Source organism: Delphinapterus leucas, chromosome 4 (assembly GCF_059928025.1).
Source record: "Delphinapterus leucas isolate spDelLeu-1000000601 "Yukka" chromosome 4, BTC_Dleu_Yukka2, whole genome shotgun sequence".
NCBI lineage: Eukaryota > Metazoa > Chordata > Mammalia > Artiodactyla > Monodontidae > Delphinapterus > Delphinapterus leucas.
Window position 1 is genome coordinate 147,653,922 of NC_143132.1, and position 21,712 is coordinate 147,675,633.

General features: G+C 44.5%; 1 protein-coding gene and 1 non-coding gene across 21 annotated transcripts in view; both read right to left on the minus strand.

Moving 5' to 3' along the window:
- The window catches only part of THRB (thyroid hormone receptor beta), a 397,985-nt gene that overhangs the window by 90,676 nt on the left and 285,597 nt on the right, over positions 1 to 21,712 (minus strand). For all 20 annotated transcript variants that reach the window (XM_089911216.1, XM_089911223.1, XM_089911214.1 and 17 more), the window contains one exon: positions 12,652 to 12,715. In XM_089911216.1, coding sequence (XP_089767342.1) covers positions 12,652 to 12,673 — 22 coding nt within the window. In that variant the 5' untranslated portion in view covers positions 12,674 to 12,715. The remainder of the gene's footprint in view (positions 1 to 12,651; positions 12,716 to 21,712) is intronic.
- LOC115804001 (U5 spliceosomal RNA) lies at positions 12,398 to 12,508 on the minus strand. Its single transcript, XR_004024806.2, has one exon. It is a non-coding gene; the product is annotated as a U5 spliceosomal RNA (small nuclear RNA).

The window sequence follows — 21,712 nt, forward strand, 5'->3', positions numbered from 1 at the left end:
TACTAATGGGCCTTTGAGAATTGCAAATAGCTTTCTTATCTATGATATCATTCAATCCTTTACAAATGCAACAAGTCAACTGGAAGCTGAAAGAGTGAGAGGAATCATCTATGAGAACCATCAAACCATCTGTGTGGCCAGAAGCACATTCCTTTAAGTTCAGGGGCTTAGTTTCTCCACCTGTGATTTCAGGGTGCTGGGTCAGATGGTCTCTGAGATTTCTTCTAATTCTAAACCTCTGTAAGTCTTTTTCGATGTCAAAAAATGTGTATTGGCGTGTTCAGACACTGATCTCTTGATACCGCGAGGCTCCTCCAAGGCAAGGACTACTTCTCAGTTACCTTTATGTGCCTAGAATCCAATCTCTTAGACGCTCTAAGGTTAAATTTAATTAGAATTTTCTGTTGGAAAAAACTCAAAGAATTTACGAATGTTCTGATTTATGCCCATGATTTCTTGACCCAGTTTGGAGCACAGGATTGAAATGCTCATGAATATTTTCATTATGCATTAATGAGCATGGTAGGCTATTTTACATTCGTTTACGTAGACGTAATCTTTGAAGAATGATTTTATAATAATACTGAAAGGCTTTTTTGATTAAAGGGAGTGCCAGCAGTAATTGGTATTCTGATGCCTTCATTTACAGTTTTATTTAGCTGAGTAATATAGGAGCATAATTCCTATTTAGAGTTGAGAAAATTGGAGTACAGAACATTCAGAGTTTTCTCATTCAAATGGCCCTTAACTTGAGGTTCATAAGAGTAGTATTGGGCGAACTAGGAACAATTTTAAAAGTTTGAAAAGGCCCAAGGGAAATTATACAACCATAGGAGACAGCCTGTGCCACTTTCATGAAAAATCTTATGCCTTCTGGTTCTTGAAAAATAAACACATTTTTTCTGTATATTTGTGTCGTATGGGAACATTGGTCATTTCATCCTGCTCATTGAAAATATCAGATTATATATGTTTTTGATGACTAAAAATAGGCAATGAATTCTATTACCCGAAAAGTGCAATTTGGCAGGTAAAATGTTTAAAAGCACAGGGAGGTTAAGGGTTAACAAGAGGGTGCTGGCAGAAAAATGGGAATCACAATTTGACACTGTACAGGTAGAATGACATCGAAGGAAAGGAAACCAGTGGTTTTTTTTTTTTTTTTTTGCGGTACGCGGGCCTCCCACTGCTGTGGCCTCTCCCGTTGCGGAGCACAGGCTCCGGACGCGCAGGCTCAGCGGCCATGGCTCACGGGCCCAGCCGCTCCGCGGCACGTGGGATCTTCCCGAACCGGGGCACGAACCCGTGTCCCCTGCATCGGCAGGCGGACTCTCAACCACTGCGCCACCAGGGAAGCCCCAGTGCTTTTTTTTTTTTAAACTTCTTTTTATTGGCAGCTGCAGGGGGATGTGGGTCCCCCTCCCATTTTCTGCTATCACCTCCCCTTCCTGTGATTACATGTTGCTCCATCCTACCTCCTGGGGCGTGTGGGCATCCAGAAAGATGCTGTGTGCTATGGGCCCTTTGCCTCGGCTGGTATAGGAACTTCGGCCCATGGAAAATGAAGTATTAATAATGCCAGCCAGTGTTTTAAGATGCTTATCTTATTAGGGACTGCAGAAAGGAAGAGATTGTATTAAAAAATTATCTACTTCCTTTTGCATGAATTGTTTGCTTCAAATGTTATGTTTAGATGACTCCATTAAAAATATCTTTCCATAAAATAATAAAGAATAACAAAGGTATTTCTTGGCTCTCACTTGTTAGAAAAAGAAAAGGCCTTAGGTGGTACAGAAAGTTCTTTTAAGAAATCCTAAATAGGAGGCGGAATTTGAATGGGACCCTAAAGAGAAGGCAGGAATTATGGGAGTGAGCAAAGCAAAGCAGGGAAAATGTAAGCTTACCTGCACAACAAACCTTTGAAAACCCTCAAACATTCACTTACATCTGTTTTCTTCCATTGTAGTGCAGTAATGCTATGGGCCATTTCTCACCATTAAATCGACAGTCACTAATGTCAAGTGCCTACCTGTGCCAGGTACTGCCTGAGGAGGGCTCTTCCAGGCTGAGTCTCAGTGGACCCTACCCTGTGTTAGAGGATTTATATCCATCCTCCATCCTCACCACATCCTTTGAGAAAAGTTCAGCATTTTCAGTGTCGGGAGTTTTAAAAGCTCCCTGAGTGAATCAAACGTGCAGTCCAGACTGAGAACCGTAGAACCATGGGGCTGTTCCCCAGACAGCTACATTCCCTTGAGGCTTAAAATGGTAGTCATTTAACTTATATGTTAAAAGAACCCTCTTGGGGGTGGGGGAGAAGTCCTCTCATAACCAAAAGCTCCATACAACTCAAACTACTCACTAAAGAAGTATGGGGTGGCCTTCTGAGCTCAGTGTCCAACTCGATCATTTGCAAGAATTTGCAGGACAGAGAAATACGTTTCCTCATGGCAGCTCCATTCCTGCAATGAACAATGCTGCCCGTGGAGAGCATCCCTGAAGGACTTTATGATCATGTGATCTGGAGGGGCTCCTACCCTGACGGGCCTTTGAGGTAAATGAGATGCTGCAGTCCACCAGCCAGATGCGGACTGCAGGCGCTGTGGGCTTGTCATTCCTGGGTGAAAGTGACAAGGCACGCCAGGTAGTCAACCAGAGCAAAGCATCATGAATTACATCTCAGTTTGTCCCGGTTCACCCTAGATTAACAGGTGATATTTTAGATGTCTTTTGTAGGTACTCAGAGGAAATGCCAGAATGGTAGAAATGTTAGAACGAATGTTGGAAAACAAACATTTGCTTAAACACATCCAATATGAAACAAAACAAAACAAAACGCCACTAGATGAGTGGTTTTTAAGCTTCCGTGTGTATCAGTCACCTGGAGAGCTAGTAAGGAACCCAGAAGCCCAGGTCCTTGTCATTCGGTAATACTGTAGAACAGAGCTGGTTTTGCCTTTTTTTGTAACCAAAATTTTCAGTGATTCTGATACCCCACCACGCAGTTTGAGAACAACTGCTCTTTTCTCAACACTCGGATGCACATTAGAATCACTTGAGGAGTTAAATAAAACAAAGACGCCAGAGGCTCCACTCTAGACCAGCTCGGCTGGCATCTCTCGGGTCGGGTGCAGGCATTGGTATTCTGAAAGAGCTCCCGAGGGGACCTGGACGGGCAGCCTGGCCTGAGAACCACTGTGTCCAGATGGTGGTTCTCAGACTGCCTTGTGCTTCAGAAGCACCTGGACAGTTTTAAAAGAATACTGAGTCTTGGGTCCACACCCAGAGATTCTGAGTTAGCTGGTCTGGGGTGCCATGGGCACTGGGATTTTACAAAGCTCCCAGGGTGACTGGAACGTGCAGGCAAATCAGAGCAGAACAAGGGTAGGTCCTCCCCCAAAAAGGAAGTCTGCTGAATCCAGCTTCCTTGGAGATTTGTTATATACACACTGCTGAGCAAAAAAGACTAAGAGCTTCAGTTAAGAACATAAGTCCTCAGTAACGTAATGTAAACCCCACTGTTAGCTTATCTTTTGTTCCTCCCATGTCATCTTTAATACCAAAAAGAAAATGGTGGGCAATCAAAAGTTCTGTAAGATTGGACCTCTGGAAGGTTGTACGGTGAGAAAAATGTCTTTTAAAGCGACTCTGTATAGCAGCATTTTAAAGAGATACTTAGAAAGCAATGGTGGGACTTCCCTGGTGGTCAAATGGTTAAGACTCGGCACTTCCACTGCAGGGGGCTCGGGTTCCATCCCTGTTCGGGGAACTAAGATCCCACATGCCACGTGGCGTGGCCCCCCAAAAGAGAAAAAGCAATGGTGATGGGAATGTAATAGAAATAAAATTGAAAAGAAAAAAAGAAAACGAGACCTGATCACTATTTAAAGTCAGTTTCTAGGCTTCCCTGGTGGCGCAGTGGTTGAGAGTCCGCCTGCTGATGCAGGGGACACGGGTTCGTGCCCCGGTCTGGGGAGATCCCACATGCCGCGGAATGGCTTGGCCCGTGAGCCATGGCCGCTGAGCCTGTGCTCCGCAACGGGAGAGGCCACAACAGTGAGAGGCCCGTGTACCGCAAAAAAATAAAATAAAATAAAGTCAGTTTCCCATGCTTTGGGAACAGTGTCCAAACACTTAACTGTCCACCTTGGTGACTATGGGCAGGTCACTTCACCGTGCTCGCCTTTGCCTCCCGATGTGTGAAGTGTGAGGGTTAGAGAAAACGTCTCTCAGCTCAGCATCAGCACCATGACGGGATGCACCTGCATCCTACAGGCTGGGGAGCTGGACGTCCACACTAGTTTCCCTTCTACAGCACAGAAAACTCCAGAGCGAGAATGTCATGATGGCCAAGATGTAAAAGAAAAGCCAAGGGAGGTAAAGCACGAGCCCGGGACTGTCAGTTGCGGGTTGGGGACAGGTGGAGGTGGCGCAGAGAAGAAACTCTTGGCTCACTGCAAACGCAATACCATCACATGTTCATCAGGGACTAAATTCCTGTTGGGAAAAATGACTTTCAGTTCTTTTGAAGGACCTTGGGTGAACAGAGAGGAAGATCTGTCCTGACATAACAGAACCTGTCAGGTTAGGGTTGACATTTGTGACTGTTAACACAAGCCGAATAGGGAGGTGCGGGCAATTCTTGGTTACAGGGGGCTCAAAAGAGTGGAGATGGTGGATACTGAGGGGTGATGGTGGTGGTGGTGGTGACAGAAGTGATGCTGGTGACAATGGAGGTGGGGAGGGGCAGGGAGTGGGGCCCCGGGTGGGGGTCCAGGAGAGGCCAAATATTGTAAAGGGTGGCTTCTGGGGGGATACAGGGGCTGTTGATAAGGAAATACATTTCTTTTCTTTATTTTATACAGCAGGTTCTTATTAGTTCTCTATTTTATACATGTTAGTGTATATATGTCAATCCCAATCTCCCCATTCATCCCCCCAGCCCCGCTTTCCCCCCTTGGTGTCCATACGTTTGTTCTCTACACCTGTGTCTCTATTTCTGCCCTGCAAACCGGTTCATCTGCGCCATTTTTCCAGATTCCACATATATACATTAATGTATGATATTTGTTTTTCTCTTTTGGATTTACTTCACTCTGTATGACAATTTTTTTCTTCACTCTCGTGTTCCCACCTTTCACTCTATAAAGCCCTGTTTTTCCTTTCAAACTTTAAAAAAAATTAATTAGTTAATTAATTAATTTATGGCTTCATTGGGTCTTTGTTGCTGCGCGTGGGCTTTCTCTAGTTGCGGCTAGCGGGGGCTACTCTTCGTTGAAGTGTGTGGGCTTCTCACTGCGGTGGCTTCTTGTTGCAGAGCACGGGCTCTAGGCACGTGGGCTTCAGCAGTTGTGGCACGTGGGCTCAGCAGTTGTGGCTCGCGGGCTCTAGAGCAGGCTCAGTAGTTGTGGTGCATGAGCTTAGTTGCTCCGCAGCATGTGGGATCTTCCCGGACCAGGGCTCGAACCCGTGTCCCCTGCATTGGCAGGTGGACCCTTAACCACTGCGCCACCAGGGAAGTCCCAAAGCCCTGGTTTTATTTTTGTTTGTTTGTTTTGTTTTTGACATGTCACCTTCCTGGCCACCTGGCTGCAGCTCAGATTTGGAAAGTGAAGTTGGTCTAGAAGCAAATGTCTTCACGTCCCCAGGAGTTTTGAGGGAAGATTTTCACGAATCTGGCTGAATTTGGTGAGATATCATGAATTTGGTCTTTTTCCGAAAGCCCCATGTTTTTCAGTAGGAAGTTTCTCTTCCGGGAGAAGTTCAGGAAGTTAATGAGGTGAGGGATGGGAGAGGGACAGAGACAGAGTCCAGAAGGCCAGCTCTTCCTTAGGTAGATGATGTTGCCAGGTCTGGCTTCCTTTACCCATTCGTATTGTAGAAAGTATCACTGTTCCTTCTGTATTTGCTTTCGTGTTAAAGAAAAGGGTGATGTGTTAGCTGCACAGAAATTCTCTTTTTTGTGTGTGTGGTTTTCTTGATTTTTCCCTGTATGGTGGACACTGGAGAAAATCTTGAACTGAGATGCTGGTCTCCTCTCTTCCCCAGACCAGACCCCGTTCAGGGACTTTCACTCTTCTAATTTGTGTGTGATGGGGGAAAATGGACAATGATAAGCAATTATGGTTCTCCCTTCCTTTGCTTTCTAAGATGAGTTCCTTAGAAAGGAAGATCTGTTTATTTTGCTGAGCAGAGCCTTACAGGGGGATGCAGACGGGAGAGACAGAGCGATGGGCCACCACCTCCAAGGGGAATGAACAGGTGGAGAAGGGGAGGGAGGAGGGAGGGGCAGAGGGCGGGGCTCCTGACAGGAGTGGGCGGGGTCTGCAGCCCCCAGAGCCAGGAGGGGACCTGGGGTTTCTGCAGTTACCTCAGGAGTGATGGGGAGAGACGTCTAGGGAGGAATTTAAAGGTCCTCTGTGTGATTTGTCTGCAGCAGCCTTCCTCTCGCCCTCAAGGCATTTGGGGGAAGCCTGGCCTTTCCTTTCTAGCTGACTTGCAGCGAGATTTTGGTTACTTTGAGAAGTGGCACCATGCAGAGGAGGGAGCAAAGAGGCCCCTATTGCTTCAGGTGGTTAGATACCCAAGAAATAAAAGCCAAGTTCCCTTCTGTGATTGGCTCCACCAACAGTAGAGCTAGCTCTTTGGGCAAGTCGGTATTTTTCTTTCTCCAAAACTATTTGTGGCCACACTGTAATATGCATAGCTGGCTCTATGGAATCCAAGGCCACATTTTATTTTTGGCCACAACTGGGGAAACAGGAATTCGGAACAAAGTGAAATAAGCCTCCAGATGCCTTTTCAGAGTAATTATGCCAGGAGTATATAAATCAACGATCCAAGCTCCTGGTTTCTGGAGCAACGTGGGGAAAGGGAGCAGAGCCACATCTGGCTTCTGTGTTATTATGTCCCTTGCCAGGTGACCAGTACACAGACCTGGGCGTGGCTTTCCTGACTTTGGCAGGAGGGAAGGAAGGACAGCCAGCACTGTCGGGTTTCCCCTCCCTTCCCCCCCCAGGCTAGGGCAAGGGTACCATGGGGGTGTCTGTCGTTGGTGCAGAAAAGGTGTTTGTTGAGACAACCTTCCCTCTTAACTAGTCATCCCTGTGTCTAAGTGAAAAGAACTACGTGTTGGCACAGAAGTGTTAACTCATCCCAAGGACCCACTGAGCCCCGTTCTCAGCTGGAAAACAAAGACAGGAATTCTAAAATGACATCTCCAGAGAGCTCACTATATCTAAATTAAAAATTTCTGTATGTCAAGAATGCCATAGCATCATGTTCACAAGCTTATCTGCAAATGGTACCAAATAAAAATTATATACGTAGAGATAGAAAGAGAGAGGGGAAGAATTAAGCAAATGTGATAAAAGGTCAACATTTGAGGACTTTGGATATTCTTTGAACTCATCTTGCAACCTTTCTGTTAGTATGGAATTACTTCAAGAGAAGAAAAATTTTTAAAAAGGTCAAATATTGCTATAAACAAGGAGAGACGTATACTAAAATGGGAAAAAGTTTGTAACATTTATGATAGTGAATTAAATCCTGAATATATGAATCATAAGAAAAAGACTAATAAGTACAGTAGAAAAGTTCATTGCACAGGTAAGTCACAAAGAAGACATTTAAGTTGCCAACTGTGTGTGTGTGTGTGTGTGTGTAGTCAAATCTATTATCAATAAGAAAAATGTAAAGTTTTGAAAAACTTTGATAAAAACTGTGATAAAACTTTGCCTAATTAATTGCCTTTCTCAAAATTAAACTACTACAAAACTCCAAAGTTAGAGGATATGTGATAAAATGGACACTACAGTGCTGATTGGTCCAGGAACCTGGTTACGATTTGGCAACAGAAAAGGTTTTGAAAGATGTTCAGTCCCTTTGACCCAGTATTTTTGTTTTTTTTTACTTCGTAGAATTTATCCTGAGGAAATAATCAGAGAGGTGTCACATTATGTACACTGTGGTTCATTATAACATTATTTATGATAATAGTATATTAAAAGCCTAACACGGGTTTGATGGGTCACTAAGTAGCTGTGAACAGAATCCCATTTTAGAAGAACATTTTTGATGGGAAATGCTAACAACACGCAAGCCGTTAACATTCATTATCTCTTTTTTTTTTTTTTTTGCGGTAGGCGGGCCTCTCACTGTTGTGGCCTCTCCCGTTGCGGAGCACAGGCTCCGGACGCGCAGGCTCAGCGGCCATGGCTCACGGGCCCAGCCACTCCACGGCATGTGGGATCTTCCCGGACCGGGGCACGAACCCGTGTCCCCTGCATCGGCAGGCGGACTCTCAACCACTGCGCCACCAGGGAAGCCCAACATTCATTACCTTTGAGTGGCGTCATTATCTGGCTGTGAGCAAGCTCTGGCCTCGTGAGGAGATATTCTCCATAGGTTGTAGAACAAGAGCACAACTGTGGTTCTATCTCTGAAGGAAGGAAGGCAGCGGTCATAAGGAGGGGTTGGAAAGCCTCAGGAACGCTAGGAAGGCCACCTTTGAAAATGACATGGGCTTTACAATAAAACACGAGCTTCCCCAGCTTAGGTGATTTGTTTGACTGAAAAACCTATACATTAGGATTATCCCAAAACACACAAAAAAACTTTCTCCAGGGTGCCCTTTTTCTCTACACCCAGCCTTCAATGTACCCATGCCCGACTTTATGAAAATGTGATTTACAAATGTTCACATCTGAGGTGCGACCTAATCTTCAAAGTAGAGGGAGAATTTCTCACTTTCTCCTTTAACTGACAAGGAAGTCAACCTCTAGAGACATTAGGTGGCTTGCTTTGTTATTATCTTGAATACGTAATAAATTGCTTCTACAAATAATGAGAAAACTATAAAACCCGCAACGGGCAATTGGACACTATATATGAACAAGCAAGGAAGTTACGGACGAAGAAAAAAAATACAAGTGGCCAACAGACATGCAAAACAATTTCAACCTCAGGTGTAGTGAGAAATGTAAATTTCATCATGCTTAACAAATCAGGACAAGGGGCTTTGATACAAAGCATCTAAATCAGATTCTTCTATATTGTTCAGAGTGGGGCATGTGCCCCCATCTACTGCCTTTTCTGTGGCCTCCAACCTCCCACCTATACAAGACGTTGGGAAGGGTAAAGAACCCTCCCCGTCATGACCTCCTACCGCCAACGACAAATTTGCTTTCTTTCCTTTTTGAAAAAAGGAATGAAAATGGGTCATTTGTAGAGACGTAGGTGGACCTAGAGCCTGTCATACAGGGTGAAGTAAGTCAGAAAGAGAAAAACAAATACCGTATATTAACGCATATATGTGGAATCTAGAAAAATGGTACAGATGAACCAATCTGCAGGGCAGGAATAGAGACGCAGATGTAGAAAATGGACGTGTGGACACAGGGAGGGCCGGGGGTGGTGGGATGAATTGGGAGATTAGGATTGACATATGTACACTACCACGTGTAAAACAGATAGCTAGTGGGAACCTGCTGTATAGCACAGGGAGATCAGCTCGGTGCTCTGTGGTGACCTAGATGGGTGGGCCGGGGGGGAGGGGAAGGGAGGAAGATCCAAGAGGGAGGGGATATATGTATACAAACAGTTGATTCGCTTCGTTGTACAGCAGAAACTAACATAACATTGTAAAAGAACTATACCGCCATTAAAAAAAATGAAGAAACAAACACACACACGAAACAAGCACGCAAACAACCTGAGGATCACACAGCGAAAACACTGGGACACCTACAGAGCGCTCCGGTCTTTCCCATCATGCAGACACTCCTCCCCTTGCCCCTGGGACACACTGAACATAATGCCTTGAGCGAGAAAAACGAGAAGGCAAAGGTCGCAGCTGGGAAGTTAGATGAACAAGCAGGTCACAGAGAAGAGGCGCAGGTCACACTGCTGAGTTAGGTCTATGTTATTCACGTGGCAGGTTCATCACAGGGGTGACTTTATGTCGCATCCTAACTCCCTAGAACCAGGTCAGGGTCAATGTAATAGAGCCCTGTTTCTGCCTCTCCAGGCACATTTAGAGGGGTCCGAGTTCTTAGGTCCCTTTTCAGTCAAGGCTAAAAGCCTCTCATTTGGGTATTTAAAATTCTAGGTATTCATATCTTAGAACAAACTCCCCTATGCAACGAATCATGATTTTCTGCAAAGTGGAGCTCATTATAATGGCATAAATGTTAGCAGAGTCCCCCAAAGATTCCCTAGGAAGCCGTGCTTAATCCCAACCAATAAAATACGGTATCAAGGCACTTCCTTCCTTTCCTCTAAGAATCAGTATTTTCGGTGAGCGATTTCATACAATCCTAATGTCAAATTAGGTTAAGGTAGAGCAACGAGAACATTTTAGCAGGGCTTGACTCCACTGCAGTGGATATTAAATAGCCCCAGAAAATAAACCATTCTCCATTTGAGTTAGTGCAAAATACAGAAATTTCCTAAGTGGCTGAAGGCGTTTTTTTAATCTGAAAATGCTTGTCTGCTGGGTTTTGGCAAAACGCATTCAATGTTCTTACTGCTGTTCGTTTAAAAATTGGTTTTCTTTTCATAAAGGTTAATTGATTTCCTGTATTGCATAACAGTAATAGTACCCATTATGTGTTTCAAAAAGAAAATATGCGTATTTGCATATTATGTGTTTCAAAAAGAAAATATGCATATTTGCCCTTTAAGTTATGCTTTTAAAGCAAGCACTTAGTTCTGATGACTTACAGCTTTATTATGGTCTCCTTTTAGGTTTCTTAAAATAAACATGCAGCTTGAGACCATAGGAAAAGACAGAGGGAAAAGGACACTGTTTTATTTCATCCACAAACAAGGGAGTCTAAAGCAATGATTTTCTCAGCTGAGCCCATTAACATAGACTGAGCATATGCATGTGTGGAGTAGATTTCTTTTGAAAATAGAATTGCTGTTAGTTTCTATGCTATGAAGCAAATGCTGGGAAGCAAAAGCATCCTCCTACACGGGGAGGAGGGGCAGCTGGTTCCAGCCCAGCCCACAGGGAAAGCATCCCGCATCCGCAGATGGGCTGAAAGCTGGCTTAATACAGAACCGTCTTAGAGTAAGCCTGGATTTCTAGCTCTGTCCTGGAGATGAGCTGATTTGGCCTGGGGATTCTGCTCAACAATAAGGCTATCCTGACCCCTAGAATAAGAGTCAGCGAACTACAGTCCTCGGCCAAAGCTGGCCTGCTGCCTGTTTTGTAAATAAAGTTTTATTGAGATACAGCCACGCCTATTTGTTTATGTATGGTCCATGGCCTTCCATGCTACAATGGTCAAGTTGGCAGTGACACAGAAATGGGGGAGGGTGTGTTTTGGTGACTGTCACTGAGAAATAAGATGGGAAGATAAGATGGGATTCCGAGGCTATCCTACAGGTGTGAATCATTCCAGTTTGTTCAGGTGCTCTATCTTTTTGCTGCACCAGGAACTCGAGTATCAATGGGTCGAGAGACAGGGCAGTGATTCTGGGGGATGTAAGGTTATGGTCATTACGTTAAGGCTTGTAAACTTGCAGAAGGCTGAGGTCTGTGGGTACCTGCCCTGCTGCCATGGTAACCAAACGACAGTCCTAGGCTTGGGGTTGGGCTGGAAGGTGTGGTTATAAACTGAGAGCCCACGGTTGATTCTAGTCAGAAGACGTATTTTGACTGGCCCATGAATCCTTGATATTTTTATATGTTAATTGCTTGCATTTAGAAATGGGGATATTTTGGGGAATTCCCTGGCAGTCCAGTGGTTAGGGCTCTGTGCTTCCACTGCAGAGCGCAAGGGGTTGATCCCTAGTCAGGGAACTAAGATCCCGCATGCCGTGCAGCGCGGCCACCCAAAAAACCAAACAGAAATGGGGATATTTCATTCCAAATCTGGCTTCCAGCTTCTCTTGAAAATTTGAAATCTCTGGACACACTGGGTTCCCTCCCTGCTTGTTGCCTGGTTCTCCTGTCTGGTTTGTTTTTCCTGACAGCCAGCTGTCTGGGGCATGGGCGTTACCCATCTGGCCCCTGGGGCCTGTGAGTTTGTAATCCCAGCTCTGTGCGTTGAACAGAGAATCGTGCTATTGCAACCTTCTGTTCCTCGGGGGCGTTCTGTCTCGCCTCTGTCCCTTGCTTTCTAGCTCACTTCAGCTTATGTGCTCTCATCATGTTCCATTCTGACCCTGCTGCTGAATATTCCATCAGGAAGATGTCTGAACTCAGTGGTCACTGAGTACCTAGAGCCATTTCTTATACTGATCTGAATGAATGTGGCAGGTAAAAGTATTGCGTGTGAGAGGGTAACCTTTGGGAAGGCTGGAAACTAGGATTTCACTGTGAATTATCATTTCCTCCCATCATGTTCCTGGTGATGATGCATCTCAAGGCTTCCGAAAAAGCTGGAAGCACATTTGTTGGGATGTAGTCACAGGATATATTTGCATTTCCACCCCCCCCCCACAGAAATCTTTAGTAAAAGGCGAAAGATTTATACGAGCTGAAAAGAAACCAGAGTATGGATATATTTGCATTTAATAACACTCATTGGCTGGGAAATAACTGTTGCTAAGACTCTTAGGTTGGTCTTTTAGGAAGCCTATATTTCTCTTTGGGTGGAACAAAAATGGAAACACACAGAGTAAAGAAAATAAAACAGATACCTGTCATACTGTTGGGAGTCATGGGTTAGTAATCATTCCGGACCCTTTTTTTCACTGACATCTCCTATAGAGAAAAAGACAAGAAAAATACCATGGGTTATAACCTGCATTTTCCATAAGGTTTTGTTCCAAACAACATCACATGCATTAATTAGCTGGAGGTGATTTGTTACTTTCAACTCAGGGCAAGTGAAGCAGAGGTGGGCTGTGTGATACACATAAGTTTACAAGACCTTTTAATTTTCACCTCAGGGTTCCTCCTATAAACATGTCTTTATAATAATATTTTTTTCGAGGTCACATGTCTATTTTCCATCTCAAGTTTTTTAAGAAAGCACCAGCCGAGTGACTTGCTGTCTTTCCCAAGAGCGGCTGAGATGCGTTAGCATCCTCAATCCAGATCCTTGCTTCTCCAAGTGTGGTCTGCGGACCAGCAGCCTCAGCATCACTGGGAGCTTGCTAGAAATAGAAAATTTGGGTCCTATGTCAAACCCGCTCCATCAAATCTGCACTTGGACGAGATGCAACTGCAGATGACTGATGGACACTTTGAAGTCTTAGACACACCGCTCTGGAGAATGGGATCCATATTCACATCTTATGTGTGACTTTTCCTTGGTCAGTGCCGAGTCCCTTCTCATCACTGTATCAGTGAGATCCGAGAGCAGCAGACAGACCTGGCCTCATACGGGGCTGGGGATGGAGACTCGGTGGGGGTCAGAGACCAGAGGCACCGACGGAGGGCAGAGTGTTGAAGGCCACACGTAGATTAGGACCCAGATGGCTGCTGAACGCGGGTCAGAGTCCTTCTGCGTGTCGCTGGGGACAGATCAGGACGAGGTTTCTTTTTCCAGAAGGGTTTCTGTATCCAGCAGTAGATAGCGTAGCACGGTGGCTCTGGCCTTGTACTGGAGACCTAGGCATGGGTCGGAGGGCCCGTGCTGTCATGGACTCGCCGTGGGATCGTGATTTCTTCACGTGCAAAATGAGGAAGATAATCCTTGCGTTACCTGCTTCACATGGCTGATGATTCTGAGGTGTGAAGAGGATGTGAATGAAAGTGCTGGGTAAACACAATCCATTGGATGAGGGAGGGAACGTCCTGATGCTAATAACTGATCGGAGAAGAGGAAGCACGTGGATTGTGTTTACAATGTGGGTTGATATATGCGTCCATTCCCTCTCTGTCTCCACATCGAATCCTGCAGCACTGAATTCATACCTTGATGGTCACACCTTGGTCATCACATGTGGTCGCCACATGTTTCCAAGGCTGCCTTTCTCACGAGACTGTAACCTCTTTGTGGCAGGGACTACGTCTTGGTCATTTTTATATCTTCCACATGAGCAGAGCGTCCGATACAAAATAGGCCCTCAAGAAATATATGCGGGGCTTCCCTGGTGGCGCAGGGGATGAGAACCTGCCTGCCGATGCAGGGGATATGGGTTCGAGCCCTGGTCCAGGAAGATCCCACATGCCGCGGAGCAACTAAGCCCGTGTGCCACAACTACTGAGCCTGCGCTCTAGAGCCCGCGTGCCACAACTACTGAGCCCACGAGCCACAACTACTGAAGCCCACGCACCTAGAGCCTGTGCTCCGCAACAAGAGAAGCCACCGCAATGAGAAGCCCGCACACCGCAACGAAGACCCAACGCAGCCAAAAATAAATAAAAAAACACTAAAAAAGAAATATATGCTCTGAATAAGTGAATAAAATAAAATGAATGAAAGTTGAATCTCATGGTATGAGATTGCTGAACTGGCATCTGGTAGAAGAGATGAGGATTAATTACTAGGAAAATGCGTTCTTGCTACTGATGAACATTTCAAGGGTCACCAGCCACAAGCCCTCTGTTCTGTCCCCTTCAACTGTGCAGCTGGGTTGTGAGAGAGAGAATCAGGTTATGAGACCCCCTAAAGGGAGAGTGTGGATCACACCTGTAGTACTGACTGTCTAGACCTCTCGTTCTTAGAAACTGAGCTGCCATTAACTCCCCTCCCGTCCTGTGGACATGGCCTCATCCTCCTGGGATGCTGCTCCTGAATATTCTGGAGTGGACAAGGAACTTGGCTCCTGCTGGGCCAACCACAGTGCTCCACCTTTGGCCACGGTGGGCCGAGACCTGGGAGGGGCTGACATGGTGCCTTTTTTGGGGTAGGTTACGTATTCCAGCTCTGGTGGCAGAATTGATCAGAAACTAGAACTCTCAAGCTGTCTGAACACCATGCCTTTTAGCCACACGGCCAAAGCCGGTCTGCAGGTGAGACAGAGGATGCACCTGACATTCACGGAGAACTCGGGGTGACGAGAGAATGCTGTGGTCTCAGAGCCCTGCTTTCAGCTCTCCCTGAGGCCCAGCTGTGTCCCTGCGGCCCCCTCAACCCTTCCTGAGCAAGACGGTGCCCACGTCCGCGGAAGCCAGGTCCAGGCAGGTTTCTGCCCCTTGCAACCAGAGGAATCCTGACTGACAATACCGACATTCAAACACAGCATGAATACGAATGTGGCAAAAGCGTTTCGTGTCCTTTTTATCCTAGTTATGTTCTTGCTACACCAACACTTAAAAAATATCTTTGTTTACAAATTTTCAATTGAACAGGCATCAGAACTGCAGAAGTATTGTGTGTGAAGTGGAAAGTATCCAGAAAGAGGAAAAACATCTCATTAAGGCTTAAAAAATATTGTTACCACCACGAAATTTAGTACTGATTTTGTTATTTAGTACTGTTTTCCTTCTACTGTAGGAAAGTACTAAAGTACTATCTATAGTAATTTAGTATCACTACACTATACTAAACTGTTACCATTACTATAGCATTAATAGTATATTCCCATTCCTATTCCTATAGCACTTTAGTATCAGTACACTAAACTAAACTGTTACCATTACTATGGCATTAATAGTATATTCCCATTCCTATTCCTATAGCACTTTAGTATTAGTACACTAAACTAAACTGTTACCATTACTATAGCATCAATAGTATATTCCCATTCCTATTCCTATAGCACTTTAGTATTAGTACACTATACTAAAGTGTTACCATTACTATAGCATTAATAGTATATTCCCATTCCTATTCCTATAGCACTTTAGTATTAGTACACTATACTAAAGTGTTACCATTACTATGGCCTTAATAGTATATTCCTGTCCCTATTCCTATAGCACTTTAGTATTAGTACACTAAACTGAACTGTTACCATTACTATAGCATTAATAGTATATTCCCATTCCTATTCCTACAGCACTTTAGTATTACTACACTAAACTAAACTGTTACCATTACTATAGCATAAATAGTATATTCCCATTCCTATTCCTATAGCACTTTAGTATTAGTACACTAAACTGAACTGTTACCATTACTATAGCATAAATAGTATATTCCCATTCCTATTCCTATAGCACTTTAGTATTAGTACACTAAACTGAACTGTTACCATTACTATAGCATTAATAGTATATTCCCATTCCTATTCCTATAGCACTTTAGTATTAGTACACTAAACTAAACTGTTACCATTACTATAGCATCAATAGTATATTCCCATTCCTATTCCTATAGCACTTTAGTATTAGTACACTAAACTAAACTGTTACCATTACTATAGCATCAATAGTATATTCCCATTCCTATTCCTATAGCACTTTAGTATTAGTACACTAAACTGAACTGTTACCATTACTATAGCATTAATAGTATATTCCCATTCCTATTCCTACAGCACTTTAGTATTAGTACACTAAACTAAACTGTTACCATTACTATAGCATAAATAGTATATTCCCATTCCTATTCCTATAGCACTTTAGTATTAGTACACTAAACTAGTTACCATTACTATAGCATAAATAGTATATTCCCATTCCTATTCCTATAGCACTTTAGTATTAGTACACTAAACTGAACTGTTACCATTACTATAGCATAAATAGTATATTCCCATTCCTATTCCTATAGCACTTTAGTATTAGTACACTAAACTGAACTGTTACCATTACTATAGCATTAATAGTATATTCCCATCCCTATTCCTATAGCACTTTAGTATTAGTACACTAAACTGAACTGTTACCATTACTATAGCATTAATAGTATATTCCCATTCCTATTCCTATAGCACTTTAGTATTAGTACACTAAACTGAACTGTTACCATTACTATAGCATTAATAGTATATTCCCATTCCTATTCCTATAGCACTTTAGTATTAGTACACTAAACTGAACTGTTACCATTACTATAGCATTAATAGTATATTCCCATCCCTATTCCTATAGCACTTTAGTATTAGTACACTAAACTGAACTGTTACCATTACTATAGCATTAATAGTATATTCCCATTCCTATTCCTATAGCACTTTAGTATTAGTACACTAAACTAAACTGTTACCATTACTATAGCATTAATAGTATATTCCCATTCCTATTCCTATAGCACTTTAGTATTAGTACACTAAACTGAACTGTTACCATTACTATAGCATAAATAGTATATTCCCATTCCTATTCCTATAGCACTTTAGTATTAGTACACTAAACTGAACTGTTACCATTACTATAGCATTAATAGTATATTCCCATCCCTATTCCTATAGCACTTTAGTATTAGTACACTAAACTGAACTGTTACCATTACTATAGCATTAATAGTATATTCCCATTCCTATTCCTATAGCACTTTAGTATTAGTACACTAAACTGAACTGTTACCATTACTATAGCATTAATAGTATATTCCCATTCCTATTCCTATAGCACTTTAGTATTAGTACACTAAACTGAACTGTTACCATTACTATAGCATAAATAGTATATTCCCATTCCTATTCCTATAGCACTTTAGTATTAGTACACTAAACTGAACTGTTACCATTACTATAGCATAAATAGTATATTCCCATTCCTATTCCTATAGCACTTTAGTATTAGTACACTAAACTGAACTGTTACCATTACTATAGCATTAATAGTATATTCCCATCCCTATTCCTATAGCACTTTAGTATTAGTACACTAAACTGAACTGTTACCATTACTATAGCATTAATAGTATATTCCCATTCCTATTCCTATAGCACTTTAGTATTAGTACACTAAACTAAACTGTTACCATTACTATAGCATTAATAGTATATTCCCATTCCTATTCCTACAGCACTTTAGTATTAGTACACTAAACTGAACTGTTACCATTACTATAGCATTAATAGTATATTCCCATTCCTATTCCTATAGCACTTTAGTATTAGTACACTAAACTGAACTGTTACCATTACTATAGCATCAATAGTATATTCCCATTCCTATTCCTATAGCACTTTAGTATTAGTCCACTATACTAAAGTGTTACCATTACTATGGCCTTAATAGTATATTCCTGTCCCTATTCCTATAGCACTTTAGTATTAGTACACTATACTAAACTGGTACCATTACTATAGCATTAATAGTATATTCCCATTCCTATTCCTATAGCACTTTAGTATTACTACACTATGCTAAACTGTTACCATTACTATAGCATTAATATACATTTCTGTTCCTATTCCCACTCCTATAGTGTTCATCGTGCACTTCGGTTCCTATTCCTACAGGACTCTAGTATTTCATATTATTTAGTGCTATTTTCCTGCAACGAGCTCTTGAGTTTTAAACAGTAGTTAAACGCTCTGAGTGGACAGGCATCGCGGGGCTGCTTCGGGGTTGCCCGGGACACAGGACAGGTGTCAGCCAGTGCTCTGTGCAGAGGAGGGAAGCACAGGAGGTCCCCTCTGGAGCCACCGAGGGGGTCATGGCATCAAAGGAGGAAACAAAGTCCAAACAGCTTAAAAAGAAAGAAAGTGGAGCGTTCTACCTGTGGGGAAAGGAAAGCGAGCACAGGACTTCCCCTCTGGGTGGGTGAGTGGGCCGGCAGCGAGGAGGTCGGGGGTGATGTGAGCAGCGCTGACTGCAGCGCTGTCCCTGTCCTGGGGGCCACTCACAGCCTGCAGGTCATCGTTACAACAGGCCTGCTGCTCCCGGGCAGAGAACAGCCTCCAGTGAGACCCAGTAAGGGTCTGCATCCCGGTCCCTCAGAGCCGAGCGTCCATTAACAGCTGCAGCATTTCAGCACCAACTGAGGGGAGAGAGGTCTTCAGCGTAGTCCCTAGGAAAGTGCTGCTACACCGAGAACATTCCTTTCACACGATATTCGTTTATGTGGCTGGTTAGCCTAGAGGCCTTGATTGACGGCCTACTCTATTTAGGTGCTGCCCCAGGCTTTGTCCGAAGACAACAGTTGGGCCTGTCCACGTGGGGCTTCTAATCTGCCAGAGGGAGAGAATCGTGCTACAACAGTGCAACGTGTGGACAGGTTTCACCTGAAGTGTCTCTTCAGTGCAGACTGGGCCACGAGGGAAGGAGAGGTCATTTCTACTTGGGGCAATCTGGGAAGGCTTCTAGGTGGAGGTGACCCTGTATCTGAAGGCTCTTCTTTGCAATAGGCCTCTCCCCAGCGAAGGACTTAGTGCTTTATTCTCCTCCTTGTGCCCCTGAGGCCCACTGACTACTCTGCAAGAAATGAGCCGTGTGTAGAAAAACTAGGAAATGCCCTCAAATTATGCGGGGTCTTGGGAGGTTTGCTAAGGAATTTGGACTTTGTCCTATGGAAAATAGGGAGCCATGGAAGGCCCTTCAGGGAGTGCCCTGATTTGAGAGGATAACTCTGCCTTGGTGCAGAGGGGGACTCCTCAGGATGCTACCTATCGGCGTGGGATTGTTGCTACTTTCCTGTCTTAGTGTTCAAGGTCACAAAGTTAGACTAGGGCCAGAGAGAACCCCACCCACCTTGTCAAAGGCCCTGGCCCTGACAGCACACCCTTTTGTCCCCTTGTGTTTTCTTTTTCTCTGTAGAAAACACAACACTGAAGGGACAACTGTGAAAATTCCCCCTTGGAAAATCTTTCCACGCAGACCTAGTGAGTCATTGCTTACACAGTCTGCACATAATTAAAATGAAACATGCATCACTATAATGGAAAAGAATATGAAAAAGAATGTAGATGTATGTATAACTGAATCACGTTGCTGTACAGCAGAAGTTAACACAACATTGTAAATCAACTCTACTTCAATTAAAAAATGAAACATGCATCTCCCTCACGGCTCTACATCTACCTTTTCCGAGGAGGGCGTTTGTGGTCCTCGTTTGCCTCTCCCTGGCTCTCAGAGCGTCTGAATGGTGAGCTATACTGGGGTCATCAGTTACGTCTTCGGCTGGTACTTCCCGGGCGGCCCCAGGAAGCCAAGAGGGGGCCGTGTGGGGTGGGCAGGGGTCACGTTCACAGGCAACTCTCTTGGTTCTGTTTACAAGGTCAGATGCTCCAGCCTCTGGCTATTACGGGCTCCACGCTGAGACCGCTAATACTGGGTGGACTCTCAGAGGCAGACAGGACACCGTCTCACTTGGCATTGACACACGTGGACACCACGGGCTTCCTACATAGACCTCATGTCAGAGGTCGTGGAGACATGAGTTGAGAACCAAGCTACACCCTCCACTTGGGATGGGTCTTGAAGTTGTGTTTACGCGGCAAGCGCTGTTTTGACTAGGTCTGCGGGACGCTGGGCGCTGCGGGGGGTTTGTGGGATGGGGCTGAGGTCCTTGCCCCCCGCCCCCCACCCACACTTTGGCTTTGCCACCACTTTGCCTGGGTGCAGGCAAGTAGCTATGCCCTCGGAGGGGCTGCCCTCACCTGGGAGGGCAGTGAGGTCATGAAGCTCTCTCTCTCCCTCTTGGAGTGTCTGCTTCTCTCCCTTCCCCCCATCACACCTTTGTCCCTGATGCTTGGGAATTGTTGGTAAGAACAAGTTCAGTCCCAGGGTATGGAGGACAGACCCTGGGCTGAGAGTCTTTCGGATGCTTTTGGGTCTCAGGTCAGCAGCTTGCACATCTTGGCTGGGTCTCTTCACGCTCTGAGCCGCCCTTGTGAAGTGAAATCACAATCTCCCACCCTTCAGGTTATGACGAGGACCAGGGAATTTTTTGCGGTACGCGGGCCTCTCACTGTTGTGGCCTCTCACTGTTGTGGCCACTCCCGTTGTGGAGCACAGGCTCCGGACGCGCAGGCTCAGCGGCCACGGCTCACGGGCCCAGCCGCTCCGCGGCACGTGGGATCCCCCCGGACCGGGGCACGAACCCGTGTCCCCCGCATCGGCAGGCGGACTCCCAACCACTGCGCCACCAGGGAAGCCCTGAGGACCAGGGAATTTGAGAATGCTCTGTAAATGTAAAAGTGGACACCAACCTACAGTACTGGAAGAGGTCTTCATTATCATAGTCACTATTATTACACCCGGTCATCTCCTGGCCAATCCCAGTCATCCCTAAGGTGTGGGCAACTGGAGCTATTCTGGCCACTAGAGGCGCCCTGAAGTGGTTTAAAAGACATAACAGCACAGAAGCCCACCTCCGTAGACCCTAAGATAAGATGGAGGTGGAAATGCTCCTCTCTCCTCTGCCATTCTCCTCTTCCCAGTCTGAATTTTACCTTTTGTGAATTTTTTTCCCCTTCAAGTTCATTTAAATTTGTTACGGGGAGCAAGGAAGGTTGGGTGCGCAGATGAATTTGTATCCAATTCTACAGCATTCCAAATGCAGCCCCAGTTGTCCTTCCCTGAGGTCTTTGCATTTTAAGAGTAAATCTAGGATCCAGTGAAGTGAATATATAATGGTTGAATTTCTGATGATGGTAATAACTTAGGCACTTCTCACATAGAAGAGAACAGAGGCCAGGGGTATTCAAATCATACAACATTGTGATCCACTTTTTTCCACTTGGTAAAACTAACCCTATTCGGGAGTGTAGTATCAAAAATTCAGTACGAGAAAAAAATTTACAAAGCCAGCCTAGTTAGAATAGGGATCGGGCTGATTAAAATGGAACAAAAGACTGTGAGTTACTTAATAAAGGTGTGGGAAAATAGTCATAGCTCTCCCCTGTGACATGGCCCAGGTGTTTGTCCCAGTGGATCACCTGTTAGAGCACGGGGCAGGGTGACAACCTCTCC